We start from the raw sequence: 21,512 nt of genomic DNA, 5'->3' as shown, positions 1-21,512 counted from the left end.
GTGTTCACATGACCTTTTGGACTCAGAGTTAAAAGACGAAGCGTTAAAGTTACCAGACTCCACCGTTACTTAACCAGCTGTGAGTAACTCTCTTGTGGTACAGGAGGGACGATGTCACCCACCACCCGTCACTCACTGAGGGCCTTGTGTGTGTAAGAAGAAGGATCAGTCCCCTCACCAACCCTAAGTTTACTTCACCTGGTGATTATACACACACGTGATACCTGAAGGTTAGGTTAGGTTAGGTTACCGATGTACTATATTATGTTAAGTTAGGTTAAGTTAGATTACAGTATGTTAGGTTAGGTTAGGCTAGGTTAGGTTAGGTTAGGTTAGGTTAGGTTACCGATGTACTATATTATGTTAAGTTAGGTTAAGTTAGATTACAGTATGTTAGGTTAGGTTAGGCTAGGTTAGGTTAGGTTAGGTTAGGTTACCGATGTACTATATTATGTTAAGTTAGGTTAAGTTAGATTACAGTATGTTAGGTTAGGTTAGGCTAGGTTAGGTTAGGTTAGGCTAGGGTGAATAATCTTAATATGAATTAAACAAGAGATGCCTAATCTTCATCTGATCCTCTGACACTAAGCCTTTTACTTCATATATCAAATGTCACTAATAAGTGTGTGTGTGTGTGTGTGTGTGTGTGTGTGTGTGTGTGTGTACTAGCTCTCACAAGAACCAGTACACAGTAAAAAGTCCTCATGTGTACGGATGAAGAACGTTAACCATAGTGTAGGTAAAGTATAGGAACTCATAAGGTGCAATTAAAACTATTTCCGTCAGTAGTGTCAGGTTTTTGGGGGTGGGGGGACGAGGGGGGAGGTAGAGGGGTGGGGAGGAGGAGAGGGTGGGGGTAGAGGGGTGGGGGTAGAGGGGTGAGGGTAGGGGAGATGGTGTTGTTATTGTACACTGAGTCAGCTGTTCCTTGTTATTGTAAAATGATACTTGTTATTATTTGAATGGTTGTACAGGCAGTTTTCTTCACACCCAACACAACGCATTTTTTTTTTTTATACCTGGTGATCGAAAAGTCCCTGTGCATTTACCGTACTTGATAATGTAGTTCTTCCTAGTTATGCCTTGTTCTACTTGCAGGTAATATTGGAAAATTTCTTATTAAATGATGCAAGTGGATACCATTTGCTATTAACTACAACTAGAACAACAAGGTAAATAACAATGAAGGTATAACAAGGATGAACTACTCTTACTACTGTATATTGTTAATTATTACAGGTGCACAGGGACTTTTCGATCACCCTATACAAAGTAGAATACACACACAACTTATAAATTCCATCTACAATTGCTCCCTACATCACTCACTGTAGATTCTAAAAAAAAATTGAAATACTAACATATGGCATCCGAGATTGAGAAAAAAAATAGTGTTTCTTGCACCGCCATATTATGATAACAGTCGAGAAAATAATACCTATTAGTAAATGTTGTCAAGAACCATCAGGTGTTGTCAGTGTGTTGGCTCTTATGTTCTCTGACAGATGTTTTTGAGAACATATTTTGTCGTGAGGTCAAATCATTTAAGGCTAGCGGGACTGATCCTTATCGTTAGTTAACTCGGTGGAGGACTTAACTCATTCCTATATTGTAAGTTAACACACGGAAAGACTTACCACAAGACCATAAGAATGGAGGAAACTGCAGCCGGCCTATTGGCCCATACTGGGCAGTCCCGTTTACACCCAACCCCTATCGCTCATATATCCATCCAACCTAATGTTTGAAGCTATCCAGAGTATTCGAATTAATGATGATGTTTGGTAACTTGTTCCACTCGTCCACTACTCTATTTCCAAACCAATGTTCACATATCTCGAGCCTAAATCTAAATTTGTCTAATTTAAAACCATTGTTACGAGTTCGCTCCTGGCTGGATTGTTTGAATACCTTTGTTATATCACATTTGTTTAACCCTGACTTCCATTTATACACCTCGATCATACCGCCCCTCACTCTACGTCTTTCGAGGGAGTGAAGATTAAGATGCTTTAACCTGTCTCTGTACTCAAGGTTCCTAATGCCCGGGATTAGTCTTGTCATTCTCCTCTGAATTCTTTCTTGGGATTCTACATCCATTCTATAGTACGGTCACCAGGACTGAACTGCGTAATCCAAGTGAGGTCTCACAAGCGCAAGATATAGTTTTAGGATGACCTCGCTAGTCTTGTAACTAACACTCCTTTGTATGAACCCAAGTACTTTGTTCGCCTTACTCCGAAATCTTTCTCACAGTCTGATTTCTTTATAACATCGGTGTTCATCTGCTATCTGGTTTCTCTGTTTACATCTCCTAGACTAAGTACTTTACATTTGTCCTGCACTGAGGCAGATAATATATATATATATATATATATATATATATATATATATATATATATATATATATATATATATATATATATATATATATATATATATATATATATATATATGACAGACAGGTGTGTACAATTGCCTCTCATCAAATAAATGATGACGTGATTGACGAAGCTTCAGTGTGAGTCTTCATCGTCAAATGATGATGTGTACGTACATGCCGTGTGTGTGCATCAGGTGGTGTGCGAACGTGTGGGTGTTTGTGTACATAGCAGACAGTTAAACACTCTCCCGTTGTGTATGTCTGTCGTCAGTGTGGTGTGATGGTGCTCCTGCTGGGGTGGGGCGGGGGATAATACGTTGCCTTGGTCGTAACAGTTAGTTATCGTTCTCAAGGCGTCATGTTGTCGTAAGTTGTGAGTTATTGGTTGTAAACACTGAAGCGACCATCACCTGGAGACACGAAGTTATATAATTAATGGAACTTAATCAGTAATTTTCCTAACGCAACAAACTGTCTCTGGCAATACACTTTACAATAAAGTAAAACATCCACGAGAACAATACTTAAGAAATATATTCATGGTGACATATATTTCACTGATTTAATACATTGTAATCATCGGTGTTAGACGAAGGAGCATCACACTTCGTTCCTCCCATAACTTCAGGTCTGAGGCGTCATCCCTATCGTGTTCCTTCACGTCCTCGACAGCTTGAATCATCAGGTCGAGGTGTTGGTCAGGGTGTGTAAAAGGTCGACACGTAGGCTGTGTCTGCTGCTAGACATGTAGGCTGTGTCTGCTGCTAGACATGTAGGCTGTGTCTGCTACTAGACATGTAGGCTGTGTCTGCTGCTAGACATGTAGGCTGTGTCTGCTGCTAGACACGTAAGCTGTGTCTGCTGCTAGACACGTAGGCTGTGTCTGCTGCTAGACATGTAGGCTGTGTCTGCTGCTAGACATGTAGGCCAGGCCTGCTGCCAGACACATGTAGCCAGTCTGCTGCTAGACATGCAGGGGCTGTGTCTGTTGCTAGACATGTAGCTGTGCCCTGCTGCCAGACATGTAGGCTGTGTCTGCTGCCAGGACATGTAGGCTGTGTCTGCTAGACATGTAGGCTGTGCCCGTTGCTAGACATGTATGCTGTGTCTAAGCACAGACACATGGTGGCCAGGCCTGCTACTTAGACATGTAGGCTGTGTCTGCTACTAGACATGTAGGCTGTGTCTGCTGCCAGACATAGGCTGTGTCTGTGTCTGCTGCTAGACATGTAGGCTGTGTCTGCTGCTAGTTGGCTGTGTCTGCTAGACATGTAGGCTGTGTCTGCTGCTAGACATGTAGGCTGTGTCTGCTGCTAGACACGTACTGTGTCTGCTGCTAGACACGTAGGCTGTGTCTGCTGCTAGGTAGGCTGTGTCTAGGAATTAGTGTCTGTGTAGGCTGTTACATGTAGGTTAGGTTAGGGTATTTAATCATCAGGTGATACAAGCTGGGGTTCCAAATTTTCATGAGATCGTTACTAATCTTATGAAATTTATTCTTACTGAACTGAACAACATCAAGTCAATGAATGTAAATTACCCCCCAAATTAACAATTTCCTGCACAGTTTACGACATAAATCACCAGCCATTGTACACATTAAAAAACTACAACGAAATTACAAAACTCATTATTCTGTTTCTGTCTCGTCAGGACCACCACAACACTCACAACATTATACACGGTTCTCCACTTCCGGTTCCTCTGCCCGACTTATTTAAAATCCACCACAAAGATTTATTCTATCGCAATGAAATAAATTATATTCGCTAAACGAGGCAATACAATTATATCTCTGTGGCGGGAAACAGTTACTGACACACTGACCCGACACAACACACACTGACTGCGGTCATACAAGGTCACGGTCAAAGTCAAAGATAATTATACACCTGATAACAAGGAAAAAACTATTGTGTTAATTATTACAGGTGCACAGGGACTTTTCGTTCATCCTGTACAGTACCTTAAGTCTAGCAGCCACAGTCAGACCAAATATTCAAATATAAATACAAAGAATTAAGAAACGATAATGTAATAAGAACTGTTCTCTCCTCTTCCTCTGCTTACAACAAAACAAGCCAGAGACCTAGACACCATACTTGTTGTCTAAAAATTTGTGCCACACACCTGAGTCCCATCATAGAGATACAGTACTGCAGGATGTGTACTGTCAGCTTACCTGTTCTGTTACTCTGCCATCAGGGAATCTTAAAAACACTTCTTATATTGAACAACAAACTTCCCCAGGCGGCTTAAATAAGTTATACTAATAGAGCATAAATATAGGAGAGGTTGGATACTAAATCAATATAATCCTTCCTATATTACCGCACTTTTCTAATGGTATTGTTACTGATGAATATATAATTTATGTTTATTCCCTTGAGTACAATGATACTACGTCTTCAGGTGCTCGGAGCGACTGACCGTAACTAAGGTCTTTAAGCTAGTAAGGTGAGATCCTGGGGGAAGGGTGGTGGGATGGGGATGGGTGGTGGGGTGGGGGAGGATGGTGGGGTGTGGGATGGGTGGTGGGGTGGGGGAGGATGTTTAACTGGTGTTGCGGGACGAATGTGTCGGGGAACGAGTGTTACTTTCTCTTTGGTCTTCACATTGTCAACATCAACACAGGATTTTACGGACACACCAGTAATTACTTACACACACACACACACAAACCAGTAGTATAAGACATCTTCCATAAAGTTGACAATCGGGGAAACAAAACACTAACGCGTCCTCTTTATCTCGGTGAAAATTATAGGATCATTTCGTCTATTGATCTCACATGAAATCTAGAAGATGATCAAAATCCCTATAAAGTTCCAAGAAAATTATAAACTTCAAGAATTTTTACCTTCACATAGAGGATTGGATACGGATACATGGCGACGCGCTTGAACCCACAATGAGAATGTTTCCTGAGATGAGACGTGACTACAGGAGGTTCCGGATTGTTCAAAACACAGTTGGATTCTTTATCAGACAATTGGATGTTCCCAGACAATAGGAAAATAACTGAAGCGCACCGAGTTAGAACAATATAAGCGATAAAGGAGCTTGAGACGTGTTTATTCTGTGCCATTAAACTTATTTCAAATTTACTCAAAACTTTAACTGCGGATTCTGGTGTATATATTTCCGTTTGTCGTTTGTTTTTTTATATCACCCGCTGGAACTTCTGAAACACAATGGAGGAATGATGGTGAATTATGAAGCTAACGTATAAGACCTCACTTAGTTGACTTTACAAAATAAGTACTAGATAAAAACATTTTGTAAACAATTAAAATTAAGTGTGGCAGCTTTATATGTTGTAGGTATGACTTATAAGTATATAAGTGTGGCAGCTGATATATTGTAAGTATGATCCTGTAAGTAAATAAGTGTGGCAGCTTAGGTGTTGTAAGTATAGTTATAAGTGTGGCAGCTCTATATGTTGTGGAAAGAGCCATAACACTTCAAGAGTGAGTGTTAGTCACGGTTAAACAAGACAGTGAGGAGAACAAGGGGTGAATATAGACCAGTTAGTGGCCCCATCATCGTGACCTGGAATTCAGATTATGGCGTAAAGGAACGTCTATCTCACAGCCACCTTGTGTGAAATATGACTTACACGTTTCACTCATTGGAAAGAAAGATACTTATTCAGTAAAATCCTCGTACAAGTTGACAACTGGCTCAGCATGTATGTAGACAATGCATGTACCTAGCCAGTGCAGGTATACAATGTACCTAGCCAGTGCAGGTATACAATGTACCTAGCCAGTGCAGGTATACAATGTACCTAGACAGTGCAGGTATACAATGTACCTAGCCAGTGCAGGTATACAATGTACCTAGACAGTGCAGGTATACAATGTACCTAGACAGTGCAGGTATACAATGTACCTAGCCAGTGCAGGTATACAATGTACCTAGCCAGTGCAGGTATACAAACAGTGGTTAAACAGTAAGGCTATTCGCCCAAGGATAGCCAAGAGAGTCAGTAGGTCTCATATTATTCACATCTTGAGAAAGTAGACGAACACCATTAAATGTAAACCAACGTGACAATGACGAATAAGACACTTGGGTGAACAGTGAGGAGGAGGAAACTGTCGACGATTGGTCCCTACACCTACGCACACACACCTACCCTCCCCACACACACACACACACACACTACCCCCCACACCACCCCCACACACACCTCCCCCCACACACACACACACTCCCCCCACACACACACCTCCCCCACACCCCACCTACCCCCACACACACACACACACACACACCTACCCCCACACACACACACACACACACACACACCTACCCCCCACACACACACACGCAAGTAAGAAGTTTTTATACATATTGAACACTAATTTAGCTAATAATTGGCTGGTGTATAGTGACAGTCGTTTGTCATACCGTCAAGTGAAGATTCTGGTAGAGAAATTTAACTTTTCTTTTTTACGACAGCAGAATGACGCAGAAGAGTGAGTCAACAGTGTGCGTGTGTGTGTCACCTTCGTCATTGTCAGTGTCACATATTGGAAGAATTTTAACTTGCCTTGAATTCAACTCGTGTTCAGGGGACGTGAAGCTTGTTTAAAAAGTCGACTGTCTGTACCTAGAACAGAACAGCCGAGGTTGTATACATAACAATTTTCTGTGTGAGTCAAATTTTCCCAGAAATATGTATTGATATTGAAATAGTACTGTACTCCATTCACCCCACACCTCCCTTTTGCTCCTCAACGATGTCCTGACAAATTTATCCAAGTTAAAATAAAATAACAAAATCAACGTAAAAATAGTATAATAAAATACATGTTCACCAATGGTACTGAGAAAACGCGTTATTATGTAAAATTACAGTATGTCGGTTATTTTAAAATGCATTTCAATACTTAGAAAAATATGTAAAAGTTAGACGCGGTCACAGAACTCAAGTAACAGCGCATTAACTTCTTTAGGTCTCTCAAGCAAAACCCATAAATGTGTGTTGGTTCACTTAACGTAGTCGGGGAGGAAAGTTCTTAATTAGATTGTATAATGAGTTGCGGTGGGAAGGGAGGGAAGGTGCGGGGATGGAGTGAAGAAGGGAATGGGAGGAAGGAAGGAAAAGAAGAAAAGAGGGAGGGAGAGGAAAGAAGAGAAAGAAAAACGAGAGAGAGAGAGAGAGAGAGAGAGAGAGAGAGAGAGAGAGAGAGAGAGAGAGAGAGGGGTGAAGGAAGGAAGCCATTTAACAAACACTAATAAAAGGGTCACAGAATTCTCTTATCCTCACCGTATATTTGAACGTCAGTGGTGGCAGAGAGCGAGCGAACTATTGTCTGACGATTCTCCTGCTGTAGAGTCAGTCTGGGAGAAATGGTGAACACAAGACGTGGTCGATCGTAGGTGCTGCTGACCATGTTGTTGTGGTACAGTGTTGATAGTGTTAGGTACAGTGTTGGTAGTGTAAGGTACAGTGTTGGTAGTGTAAGGTACAGTGTTGGTAGTGTTAGTTACAGTGTTGGTAGTGTTAGGTACAGTGTTGGTAGTGTTAGTTACAGTGTTGGTAGTGTTAGTTACAGTGTTGGTAGTGTTAGGTACAGTGTTGGTAGTGTAAGGTACAGTGTTGGTAGTGTTAGTTACAGTGTTGGTAGTGTTAGGTACAGTGTTGATAGTGTTAGGTACACTGTTGGTAGTGTTAAGTAGACGTTACGTGATAGATGTTTATTCAGTATAATCGCCATAAGCAGTGCAGGTATACAAGCAATGACTGTTATTAAAAGATGTTTGTAGTTCCCAACACCAAACACGTCTGCATTATTATGACTGTATCTAAACACGTCTATATGTTACCTGTGTCATTAGCGAGTGTTACCTGTGAGTTATTAGTGAGTGTTACCTGTGTGTCATTAGCGAGTGTTACCTGTGTGTCATTAGTGAGTGCTAGCTGTGTCATTAGTGAGTGTTACCTGTGTCATTAGCGAGTGTTACCTGTGAGTTATTAGTGAGTGTTACCTGTGTGTCATTAGTGAGTGTTACCTGTGTGTTATTAGTGAGTGTTACCTGTGTGTCATTAGTGAGTGTTACCTGTGTGTTATTAGTGAGTGTTACCTGTGTCATTAGTGAGTGTTACCTGTGTCATTAGTGAGTGTTACCTGTGTGTCATTAGTGAGTGTTCCCTGTGTCATTAGTGAGTGTTACCTGTGTGTCATTAGTGAGTGTTCCCTGTGTGTTATTAGTGAGTGTTACTTGTGTCATTAGTGAGTGTTACCTGTGTGTCATTAGTGAGTGTTACCTGTGTGTTATTAGTGAGTGTTACTTGTGTCTCATTAGTGAGTGTTACCTGTGTCATTAGTGAGTGTTCCCTGTGTGTTATTAGTGAGTGTTACCTGTGTCATTAGTGAGTGTTACCTGTCTGCCACGAGTGAGTGTTAAGTGTGTGCCATCAATGTGTTAACTGTTAACTGGGTGGTAGAGGAGAGACATCCGTTAAGCTAATATTAGTATAGTTGTTGTAAGTGGCTTATGAACTGGTCCACCGGTCAAGAGTGACAAAATAACCGTTAACAGTTACTGATGGAGAGGCGGTCATGTTGTGTGTGTGTGTGTGTGTGTGTGTGTGTGTGTGTGTGTGATATTAACTAAAATATGTGAAAGATTCTTACATATATACCGTGGGAAAATATTCATAACTGTGGGAATCTCTTATATCCAGGGCACCGGGATGGTTCTCACACGGCCATGGCCAACCAGCAATGTTTTCTCGTGATCACCTGAAGGTTAGACGCCCTAGCTTATTTCACCTGAAGATTAAATACCCTCTTACTAACGCTAACGCAAACCTAACCTAACGAAACCTACCTTACACTAACCTAATCCCCCTCAGGTTGCGTTATGATGGTTAACCTTCAGGTACAATAAGCTGGGGTGTCTAATCTTTAGGTAATCCAGCTGTACAGTAAGGAGGTAATTGCAACGCATCTTATGACTGACGTCACAAGGTAGTTTAAGCTAGGTGGTGGTGACGTCATGAGTGGCCCTTTCTGGTGGTGACATCATGAGTGGTCCTCTCTGGTGGTGACGTCATTAGGTCTTCTCTGATAGTGACATCATAAAAGGGAGGTCTCCTCTGGTGGTGCTGTCATGGGACGTTTCCTCTGGTGGTGCTGTCATGGGACGTCTCCTCTGGTGGTGATGTCATGGGACGTCTCCTCTGGTGGTGACATCACCCGAACATGAAGAGTGTACAACTGATAAATTATAGATGGACAGTTAAGAAAACAAAATTATTTCCAGGTTTGGCGTTGAGGTTAGCGGCATGATGGGCGGCAGCGTGGGCGGGGTGTGGGCGACGTGGGCAGCGGTAGCAGTGTCACTTCTAATGCCCACTGCCTCACAGGTGCTCATAGACCTGAACGCGGCGGCAGGTAAGACCCTCGTGGACACACCTGGTGGTATTGTTGTGGTCGCTTTGAGGGCGAGGCAGTGCATGAATATTATCAGAGCTTCTAAGGCGTTACATATAAAAAGAAAGATAGATAGATAATCCTAAACGTTCAGCTTTGTGTTTTAAAACTTGTAGTGTATAAACATCTCGGCACCTCATAACACAGTCAACTTGCTACAGAAGCCGAGGAGTCGCGAGCCCTGGAGAGACGCACCTCTCTAGCGGACACTGTCAACACCTTCCTGGAGGAGACACCCAAGTCAGGCCAGCAGGGTGTTCCTGTAGGAGAGGAACTGGGTGCTCTCCTTCCCCCGCTTCCTATAGGATCCCACGACGCCCCTGTGGTCATGACACACTACACACTGCCTCAAGGTCCACCAGGGAAGAGGCAGAACATTCCTGTAGTCATGACCCGGTACACACACAGGGGTCATGGAGACACACCAGTGGTAATGACGCAGTTTAGCTTCCCCCAGGGTGTCCCGGGCGTGGACTTCATTACCCCCCGAGAGATGGACCGTAACAGTCATGGTGGTTCTGTGGACGACAAACACACCGACGCTTCACTACCACAAGAGACCCAACACGTAGGTAACCTCACCCTTGTCTCTCACACCTCCACCTCAGCTGGTGATCATGATGGAGTGCCAGCATCCACGGGTGTTGCTACAGACGAGGTGAGGCCTCCGTCAGCTCTGGAGATGTTGGTCAAGATGGCCACACAGGGCCACAAGGGAGGAACTCCTCAAGGTGAGAGAACTTAGGTCTTGTTTGATCAAAATGAATGAATGAGAGAAAAAAATGCAGGTACAGATCACTGAAAGGAAATGACCTATTAAGCAAATAATATTATGATAATTATTTCTTTTATATTGACATCCATTATTATTATATCACTGAATGGAGTATAGATCACCAGGCGCTGTCCGCTGTCGGTTGCTCTTATTGGCGTTAGCTTTAACGGCAACAGACCAAAGAAATCCTTTCTTAGACTATGTGTGTGTGTGTGTGTGTGTGTGTGTGTGTGTGTCCCTGAAGAAGTGTTTGATGCGTTACACACTTTACAGGCGACAACCCCCCACATCAAGAGGACGACGAGTACGCCACCACCCTGAGTGACGATGATGACTACTTCTGGGACTACTACGGCGACCTCGACGGTACTACTGACAGGTAGGTGGTAGATGGGGGGGGGAAGGTTAGTGGTAGATGGGGGGGGGAAGTTAGTGGTAGATGGGGGGATGATTAGTGGTTGGTGGTTGTAGATTAGGGTGTAAGATTAATGCTTATGGAGTTAGTTAGGCGTAGGGATTACTTGTAGAGAATGGGAGAAAGAGAGAGAGAGAGAGAGAGAGAGAGAGAGAGAGATTAGATATTGATAGATTAGAAAGAAAGAAAGTCCTATTAGTGAACTCTCCGCCTCACCTGAAGATTAGACACCCCATCTTATTTCAATGATAGATTACCCACCCTAACCTAAACCTAACCTAACCCCGCCAGGTAAATTTATAATAGTTATTTAACAAGTGAAATATAATGGGGTGTCTAATCTTCAGGTGATCCTTTTCTTTCTCTAGATTTGCTTAAAAACGGTTGTAAACATTTTCATGGAGTAAACAATGAGACTAATACTTTTATTTATGTTTTGACTTGATTGTATCTCTCTCTTTCTTACAGTGTTTTTGAGGCTGTCAGCGAGGAGCCAAGTGTCTCTCAGGAACGCCGGTTGATATCCCCCTCCCCGGCTCAGTATGTTGGCTTGGGACCAGAAGTTAAAGGTTACCAGGTATCGTCGTCAACACATAAGTATTCACAGCACACTCCAGCACCTCCCCACTCACAGCCACAGTTGTACTCACCAGAGACCCATTTTCTGGCACAGCAACTAGAGGAGAACTTGTACCGCCTCACGCAGAATCCTCAGGCACACCTTATAGTACAGCAGCTACTACGGCAGGAGCCAGAGATGCAGAAACTCACCGAATACATCCTGAATAAACCTGAGCATGCTGAGCTCTTACAAACAATCCAGCAGCAACAGCAGAACTATGTCCCTCAAGGTGCTGGCCACAACTACTCTCCTCAAGTTGCTGGACAGAACTACCCTCCTCAAGGTGCCGGACAGAACTATACGCCTCAAAGTCCTGGACAGATATATGTCCCTCAAAGTCCTGGCCAGAACTACTCTCCTCAAGGTGCTGGACAGAACTATGCGCCTCAAGGTCCTGAACAGAACTATGCTCCTCAAGGTCCTGGACAGAACTATGCGCCTCAAGGTCCTGGACAGAACTATGTCCCTCTGAGACAGCAACATCAGTCGCGCCCACAGTTGGAGTTGGCGTTTCCTCCACCACCACCCAGTAACGTAGACATAAACAAAGTGGAGACCTTCAACATCGTCATCACCAAGAACCTCACAGGTGGACAGTCAGAACCCTCCGTCCAGATCCTCTCTGATGCCAAGGTTGTAAACTTGTCCATTTTATTCAGGTTTTGCAGGAAGGAACAGTTAATTTATTATGTCCGTCCAAACAATTATGAACTTACATCGTTGATGTTTATTTGTATTTCTGTGCTTCAACAACGATAAAGTCTTTAAACACGAACTCTCAGCTGGTCCATACACAAGAGATCTCTTATAGAAAGAACTTCCTTCTATAATTCGGGGCTTCCTCCCAAAACAAAACCTCACCTTCCCTTGTGTGGACAATAAACTTTTCCTTCACTCATATAACACAGTACAGACCACACTACAACATTTTCCCAATAATAAAGACATTTTCTCTTCATTCTCTCGTGATTGTAGATATATCTGTAATGTAAAATATCCAACATTGCCCCTTGCCTGTACTTTACTTTTGAGGTGAAAATATTTATATAAAAAACTGCGAGAGACATAAGGATTAATATTATTTTTATTTATTAGCTCACATACACAACACAACATAGTATAATAACATATATCTACAACACAACACATCATAGACTATTATACGAACACGCTTCTACAACACAGTGTACTAACAGGTGACGTATCTATACAACACAACACAACTCAACACTGTATAATAACGTGTCTCCTCTCTCCTCAGGTGGACTCGATGCTACTCAACACAACCATCAACTCAGTCAACAACATTAAAGCTCTCAAGGACGTGGTTGATTCCGCTGTCAACCACGCCATCGCCTCCAACCCCGTGGCCATCCAGGAGACGCTCGCCCAGGTGAGGTTATGTGTCTCAGCTAAGGTTATAAGTCTCAGGTGAGGTTACGTGTTGTGTTTCAGGTGAGTTTATGTGTCATGTGTCTCAGGTGAGGCTATGTGTCTAAGGTGAGGTTATGTGTCATGTGTCCCAGGGGAGGTTATATGTCATGTGTCTCAGTTGAGGTTATATGTCATGTGTCTCGAGTGAGGTTATGTCATGTGTCTCAGTTGAGGTTTTGATTTATGTGTCTCAGGTGAGGTTATATATCATGTGTCTCAGTTGAGGTTATATGTCATGTGTCCCAGGGGAGGTTACATGTCATGTGCCTCAGTTGAGGTTATGTATTATGTGTCTCAGGTGAGGTTACATGTCATGTGACTCAGTTGAGGTTACATGTCATGTGTCTCAGTTGAGATTATGTGTCATGTATCTCTGGTGAGGTTATGTGTCATGTGTCTCAGGCGACGTTATGTGTTATGTGCCTCAGTTGAGGTTACCTGTCATGTGTCTCAGTTGAGGCTATGTGTCATGTGTCTCAGGCGAGGTTATGTGTTATGTGTCTCAGGTGAGGTTATGTGTTATGTGCCTCAGGTTAGGTTTATGTGATACATGTATCGAAAGTGCATGCAATAAAGTATTTTTGGTTTGGGATATTTATTATTATTAGTAGTACTAGTAGTAGTAGTAGGCAATAAAATGTAGGCTTAGGTGGGGCTATTAGGCGAGGCTAGAGGCCACGTTAAAAAAATAGTAGTAGTAGTAGTAGTAGTAGTAGTAGTAGTAGTAGTAGTAGTAGTAGTAGTAGTAGTAGTAGTGGTAGTAGTAGTAGTAGTAGTAGTAGTAGTACAGTATTATTAGTTTAAAAAAGTTTTACTATTTACTAAAAAAACCTGCCTTAAATATATGTCTTTCAACGTTCCAAGTAAAAAGTTGTAATGACGTCATGTAAACCTTTTAATGAGTTAAGTGTTGGTGTTACAGGTGGTGGAGGGGCCGGAGCAGGAGCCGACAGTCAACGTGGTGAACACAACCATTCCTAACCTGACCGAGTTAGAGGATACCATCAATAACCTTCTCGGCCCCAACGTGGTGTATGAACAGAACCCCCAGGCCAGCATGGCGGTGGGTCACATCCCTCGCTCTAATGGATCTGTCGTTAGCAGACTCCTCAACGGCACTATTGGTGTGGAGAATCTCAATATTAACTCCACATCCAAGACTAATGTGGTTAATATTTTCATAATTAATATCATTGGTGGAGTGAGAGGTGTTGATGATGTTGTTGATGATGATGAGTACAATGATGATGATGTTCGACCACCAGCGCTGCCGCCACTGACTATCCCAGGTCAGGTCATGAATTTTGGCACGACTGTTCCATTATCTTCACTTGGTCCGTTACCACCGCCACCTCTGCCAAGACCTAAACCTGCGAGTACTGTAACAAGTCAGGATTCCGAGGAGGATTCTGGTAGCCCTGCTGGATTACTGCCTCCCGTGCCGCCACCACAGAACAAACTGCTGCTGAAGCCTCCTCATGTTGTCACCCCCAGTGCATCTCTGCCTCCAGGCTATCCAGGATATGAACCAGTCGTCACTTCTTCAGTAGCACCAAGTCTCCCAGTTCCTGCTCCCCACATAGTGTCGGCATCCTCCACTCAAGTGCCTCAGGGAGGACAAAGCACCGCCCACAGCGCCAACCCTGACGGCATCATCCTCAACGATAATAAGGTGCTCAACCTCCTGCCGGAGTTCATCAAGGCCACGACCATCCCGCCTATAGTGCCTCTCTACAACATCTCAGCACACAGCCTGCTGGGCAAGAAACCCTCCGTACTTGGTCTTCTGCCTAGTAAGGTTTTCGAAATCATCAAACCTCACTTAGAACTGTCAGACAACAGCACCCAAGGCGGCATTGTCCGTAAAGTTGCAGTGGGTAACCTGACCAACTACTACTATCCCAGTTTTCAACCAGTACTAAGAGTGGGTGGCACAGTGACCAAGAGTAGTACTGTTACTCCTCCTCACGCCCAGTATCAGTTTCCATCATACAATCCCGGTATTCCTCCACCTGATCCGGTACCCAGCAATCCTTTCCCTTTCCGCGCTGCAGCTCCACCGCGGTACACACAAGCAGATTACTTTACCAGTAAAGGCTCTTCAGGCTTCTACTCAGCAGGTGTCCGTAACTTCTCACCACCACCCGCTATTGGCTCAGCTCGTAGCCCAAACCCCCAGGCGAGCGCCATACCGTACCAGAATCCTCTAAAACAATACAACATCGTCAGCGAGAGACAACCAAGCAACCATAAGGGGGTCAACCTTTTCAAATTCACCAGAAACAATAGTGTGAGTGAGAGCGAGGAATCTGGTGCTCAAAAAGTCGCTGGATTAAGAACTGAACAACTAGAAGAAAAAAAGAAATCGCCTCAAGTATCTATAAAAGAAGAATCAGTAAGCAAACCAAAAACCAACACGAAGAGTAATACGAAAGACAAGAAGAAGTCTCAGTCACTAAAAGAAATGGCCACTGACGCCGTGACGTCAGCTGGAAATAGTATGGACAGTTTCATGAAAGCTGTTGCTATTGGAGCATTACCGAGCGGCATCGCCTTCGCCTCCGCCTTCTGGCCTTACTGGGCTCCTTTCGTCCTCGGGCGAAGGCGCCGACGTGACTTGAGTGAATTTGATGAGGCGGCATCCAGGGCGAGGATCTCCCAAGACTGGCTGAGTATTTTGACTGGGATGAAATACAAAGGGGCGGGGACTGAATTCCCTGAAGCGTGGGACAAGAAAAATAATCCAGGCAAGAAACAGACCACTTTCCCCACACGTGGCCAGACAACCAACACCGCTGGTGTGACGGTGATAACCCCGGAGAAAACTGTATCACTCACGACTAAAGAATCTTCTAACTCTAATATAACTACTAGGAAATCAACGACAACAGAGGAAGCAACTTTAAGAGATTCGATAACAGTTCCTCCTAGTGTTGTGGAAGTTACAGACAATACTAATACAACCACAATAAACGAGTCAAAAAAGGTGACTCCTAAATCCAGCGAAGCAACGAAAACAACAACTGTGACGAAAACATCGGACAAACCCGAGGAAACAGAACTAACGACAGGTGATACGACTTCATCCACTGACATCAAAACAGAGGACATCATCAGAACGACGGAGAAAGTCACCACAGTTAAACGCTCTACCCCTGCTAACCCGACCATCTCCACAACAACGGAGACGAACCTCAATCAATCGATTGCCCAGATGATGTCGTCGTTGACCTCAGGTGATGCTGAACCTGTTGTGCTTCCTTTTAACGTTGAGGTGATGAGTTCAGGGACAACGACGGAGGTGAACAGGCAGGAATCGCCCGCAGATGTGGCTCTCGTCTCCAACTTCCTATACTCGGCTCTCAACGGCTGGAAGAATGGACAAAATTCCCTAACCTCTGAAAAGGATGGGCTGAAAGAAGAGTTCCCATTAACAGTAAGTGATTTTGTTGAACTTCAACTAAGCACAGGTCCTCCCAGGCGAAGAGTTAATACAACAGACAGTCCAATAATCATCATCAACAGTGCATCGTCTACAAACAACAGATTCACCTCGACTCCTCCTCCTCCTCCTCCACTTTCTCAGACGATTATTCCACAAACCACAAACACCCCGCTAAGGACGACCACAAACACCCCGATGAGGACGACCACTAGACGACCTACCACTTTGCTTAGTAGATTCCCTGTTAAGGTACCAGACAACCAGGCAACCAATAACGAAGATGAGAAATACCCGGATATGTTCTACAGTACTATTAACCTTCTCATACAGCCCACAACAACTACCCCACTACCAACAACTACCCCGACGACAACAACAACAACAACCACAACAACTATCCCATCAACAATAAGAACCACAACAATTCCCCCAAGAAGAACAATCAGAACAACAACTACTCCAAGAAGAACAATCAGAACAACAACTCCACCAAGAAGAACAATCAGAACAACAACTCCCCCAAGAACAACCAGAACAACAACTCCCCCAAGAACAACCAGAACAACAACTCCCCCAAGAACAACCAGAACAACAACTACCCCAAGAACAACCAGAACAACAACTACCCCAAGAACAACCAGAACAACAACTCCCCCAAGAACAACCAGAACAACCTACCCCAAGAACAACCAGAACAACAACTACCCCAAGAACAACCAGAACAACAACTCCCCCAAGAAGAACAACCAAAACAACAACTACTCCAAGAACAACCAGAACAACAACTCCCCCAAGAAGAACAACCAAAACAACAACTACTCCAAGAACAACCAGAACAACAACTCCCCCAAGAAGAACAACCAGAACAACAACTACTCCAAGAAGAACAACCAAAACAACAACTATCCCGAGAAGAACAACCAAAACAACAACTATCCCGAGAAGAACAACACGACCTCAGTCTTCAACTCCCAATCGAAGAGTAAACACCCCTCCAGCAACAACCACTGCCAACAACACACCAACAACCTCTACAACTACAACCACAACCACAACCACACCCCCGGGTATCTTTGGCTCCATCTCTAATGTGCTTGACGACTCCAATAACCAACTAAGGAACGCGGTAGGGTTTGTGGGGTCGGTGGCTGTGTACGGGGCAGCTGCACTCCTACCCCTCTGGTTACCCATCGTCCTGGGCAAGAGACGAAGAAGGAAGCGTAACGTGCAGGACGATGAGGACCTTCAGGAGTTCCTCGAGGCGGTGAGGATGGTACATAGTCCACCTTCAGTAGTACGCCAGCTCTCCTCACACGATGATGTCAAGATAACCAAACAAAAGAAGAAAATTGGACAGAGTTTCGTGGATTCAGACGAAGAGAGAAGCCATTTGTATAGCCAATTACCCTCATGGAAAAAACTTGCTCGACATCAAAACAAGTTACACAATCAAGAGGAAAACTAATACGTCAAATAATATGATAAGAAAACGTGTTAAGAAAAGTTGTTGTTTCTCGTTAAGTTTAATTGGTTATATTTCTTACCAAATTGTTGACCTTTTGAGTACGATGACTTAAAGATTTTGAGTACGATGACTTAAAGATTTTGAGTACGAATGACTTAACCTTTTGAGTACGATGACTTTATCTTTGACTACGAAGACTTAACCCCTTGAGTATGATGACTTAATTCCTTAAGTACGATGATTTAACCCCTTGAGTAAGATGGCTTAACCCTTTGAGTATCATGACTTAACTCCTTGAGTATGATGACTTTCCCCCGTGTGTACGATGACTTAACCCTCTGAGTATCATGATTTAACTCCTTGAGTATGATGACTTTCCCCCGTGTGTACGATGACTTAACCCTCTGAGTATCATGATTTAACTCCTTGAGCATGATGACTTTAACCCTTGAGTACATTGACTTAACCCCTTGAGTACGATGATTTAACCGTTTGAGTACGATGACTTAAACCCTTGAGCACGATGACTTAACCCCTTCAGTACAATGACTTTCCCCCTTCAGTCCCTTTAAGTACCATGACTTAACTCCTCGAGTATGATGACTTAAGCTCTTGAGCACGATGGTTTAACCCCTTAACTGCGGTCATTTTACTCAACGGAATAGATCATTATATTAAAGTCCTAGTACTCAAGGGATTAAGTCATCGTACTCAAGTGGTTAAATTATCGTACTCAAGGGGGTTAAGTCCTCGTACTCAAGGGGTTAAATTATCGTACTCAAGGGGGTTAAGTCCTCGTACTCAAGGGGTTAAGTTATCGTACTCAAAGGGTTAAGTTATCGTACTCAAGAGGTTAATATTTTTTTATGCATGAACAAAAACAATTTATCCTGCAGTAGTTAGACCGTTACGCATTACATTCTTCTATTTTATTTATATTAATGTATTGATAATTTATTGAATTACAAATGTTAGTGTTTAGTGTTATTTATTTATTTATTTATTTATTATCTATAATTTATTGTACTGGAAAATAATGGTATGGATAAATGGCCAGTTCGGACCACTGTATATACTCTCTCTCTCTCTCTCTCTCTCTCTCTCTCTCTCTCTCTCTGGCGTTATCTATTAGTGACCTAAACAATGTTATCTTTTCTTTATTCTCATTATTTCGTCAAGAATTAGAAGGCAATATTACAGTTAGTAAGTCAATTAAGTTGGTATATGTCCTTCACTTCTAAGCAGTCATGGGGTAATTGTAATGTGTAATTAAACAAATATAATTCTAATTACAATAAAAATAATTTACGTATAGATTGATAATATAATTGATACACTAAAAGCGAAGGTCAACAAGTACAGAACATACTACAGTTTATCATACCTTGTCTGCCTGCAACTGTAAATAATTACATTCGTTCACTAACTGATTGTAAATTTAATTGAACTTATGCAATATAATTGTAATTAATGTAATTTCCACTATGATTGCCCCATGCCTTCTTCTAAGTTATTTTTGTTAACAAGTTTATATATAAATCAAAGAACTGTGTCAGGTAAGGTGAAGACTTGAACCTCAAGTCTTAATTTACCCCCATAAGGTTACGGTGAAGTCTTAGTGTACCCTTGTGTGTCGTCTACAGTGTTACCCTGACCTACAGTAACGCTAGTGATGAGTGTTGGTAACGCTGTATGTTAATTAGTGATTAGTAATGACCAAATACAGTTAAATAACACACTTTGTTACACATATTTTCTCCATCAGATGTGAGCCTGATTGAGCCTTAGTCTGATGGAGCCCCAGACTGATGCAACACCAGTCTATGTTGTTATATATAAAAATAGAAAATTAACTGTGTTTTATTCATCCCATATATCTCCATGTGTGTGGTGGTGGGGCCCAGGCGTGTGGTGATGGGGCCCAGGCGTGTGGTGGTGGAGCCCAGGTGTGTGGTGATGGAGCCCAGGTGTGTGGTGGTGGAGCCCAGGTGTGTGGTGCTGAGGCCGAGGCGTGTGGGGCCCCGGTGTGTGGTGATGGGGCCCAGTGTGTGATGGGGCCCAGGTGTGTGGTGATGGGGCCCAGGTGTGTGTGGTGATGGGGCCCAGGTGTGTGGTGATGGGGCCCAGGTGTGTGGTGTGTGTGATGGGGCCCAGGTGTGGTGATGGGGCCAGGTGTGTGGTGACGGGGGCCCAGGTGTGTGTGTGGTGATGGGGCCCAGGTGTGTGGTGATGGGGCCCAGGTGTGTGGTGAGGGGCCCAGGTGTGTGGTGATGGGGCCCCAGGTGTGTGTGATGGTGGGGCCCAGGTGTGTGTGGTGATGGGGCCCAGGTGTGTGTGGGGCCCAGGTGCGTGGTGACGGGGCCCAGGTGTGTGGTGATGGGGCCCAGGTGTGTGGCCCAGGTGTGTGGTGTGGGGCACAGGTGCGTGGTGACAGGGGCCCAGGTGTGTGGTGATGGGGCCCAGGGTGTGTGGTGATGGGGCCCAGGTGTGTGGTGATGGGGCCCAGGTGCGTGGTGACAGGGCCCAGGTGTGTGTGATGGGGCCCAGGTGTGTGGTGATGGGGCCCAGGTGTGTGGTGATGGGGCACAGGTGTGTGGTGACGGGCCCAGGTGTTGTGGTGAGGTGGGGGGCCCAGGTGTGTGGTGATGGGGCCCAGGTGCGTGGTGACGGGGCCCAGGTGTGTGGTGATGGGGCCAAGGTGTGTGTGGTGATGGGGCCCAGGTGTGATGGTGGTGCGTGGTGACGGGCCCAGGTGTGTGGTGATGGGGCCCAGGTGTGTGTGGTGATGGGGCGCAGGTGCACGGGGCCCAGGTGTGTGGTGATGGGGCCCAGGTGTGTGTGATGGGGCCCAGGTGCGTGGTGACGGGGCCCAGGTTTGTGGGTGATGGGGCCCAGGTGTGTGTGTGATGGGGCCCAGGTGTGTGGTGATGGGGCCAAGGTGTGTGGTGATGGGGCCCAGGTAAGTGGTGACAGGGCCCAGGTGTGGTGATGGGGCCCAGGTGCGTGGTGATGGGGCCCAGGTGCGTGGTTACAGGGGCCCAGTATGATGGAGCCCAGGTGGGTGACGGGCCCAGGTGTGTGTTGACGGGGCCCAGGTATGATGGAGCCCAGGTAGTGGTGACGGGGCCCAGGTGTGTGGTTACGGGGCCCATATGTATGGTGACGGTGCCCAGGTGCGTGGTGATAGGGCCTAGGTAAGTGGTGACGGGGCCCAGGTGTGTGGTGACGGGGCCCAGGTATGATGGAGCCCAGGTAAGTGGTGACGGGGCCCAGGTGTGTGGTGACGGGGCCCAGGTGTGTGGTGACAGGGCCCAGGTGTGTGGTGACAGGCCCAGGTGTGTGTGACGGGCCCAGGTGTGTGGTGACGGGGCCCAGGTGTATGGTGATGGGGCCCAGGTGTGTGTGACGGGCCCAGGTGTGTGGTGACGGGGCCCAGGTGTGATGGAGCCCAGGTAAGTGGTGACGGGGCCCAGGTGTGTGGTGACGGGCCCAGGTGTGTGGTGGGGCCCAGGTATATGGTGA

The 21,512-nt window shown here is 44.7% G+C and overlaps 1 protein-coding gene across 1 annotated transcript in view; it reads left to right on the top strand.

Annotated features, from left to right (window-relative positions):
- LOC121856460 overlaps positions 1 to 18,157 on the top strand; it is a 31,082-nt gene extending 12,925 nt beyond the window's left edge. Inside the window, exons 2-8 of the mRNA XM_042352066.1 lie at positions 9,665 to 9,795; positions 9,996 to 10,565; positions 10,883 to 10,988; positions 11,493 to 12,279; positions 12,908 to 13,039; positions 14,003 to 17,349; positions 17,381 to 18,157. Of these exons, the coding sequence (XP_042208000.1) occupies positions 9,687 to 9,795; positions 9,996 to 10,565; positions 10,883 to 10,988; positions 11,493 to 12,279; positions 12,908 to 13,039; positions 14,003 to 17,349; positions 17,381 to 17,990 (5,661 nt within the window). The 5' untranslated portion in view covers positions 9,665 to 9,686 and the 3' untranslated portion in view covers positions 17,991 to 18,157. The remainder of the gene's footprint in view (positions 1 to 9,664; positions 9,796 to 9,995; positions 10,566 to 10,882; positions 10,989 to 11,492; positions 12,280 to 12,907; positions 13,040 to 14,002; positions 17,350 to 17,380) is intronic.
- Positions 18,158 to 21,512: the final 3,355 nt, after the last annotated feature.

The sequence above is a fragment of the Homarus americanus genome, unplaced genomic scaffold (genome assembly GCF_018991925.1).
Source record: "Homarus americanus isolate GMGI-L3 unplaced genomic scaffold, GMGI_Hamer_2.0 scaffold29324, whole genome shotgun sequence".
Classification (NCBI taxonomy): domain Eukaryota; kingdom Metazoa; phylum Arthropoda; class Malacostraca; order Decapoda; family Nephropidae; genus Homarus; species Homarus americanus.
The sequence above is the reverse complement of the archived record's forward strand: the minus strand, read 5'-3'. Positions and strand labels throughout refer to the sequence as shown.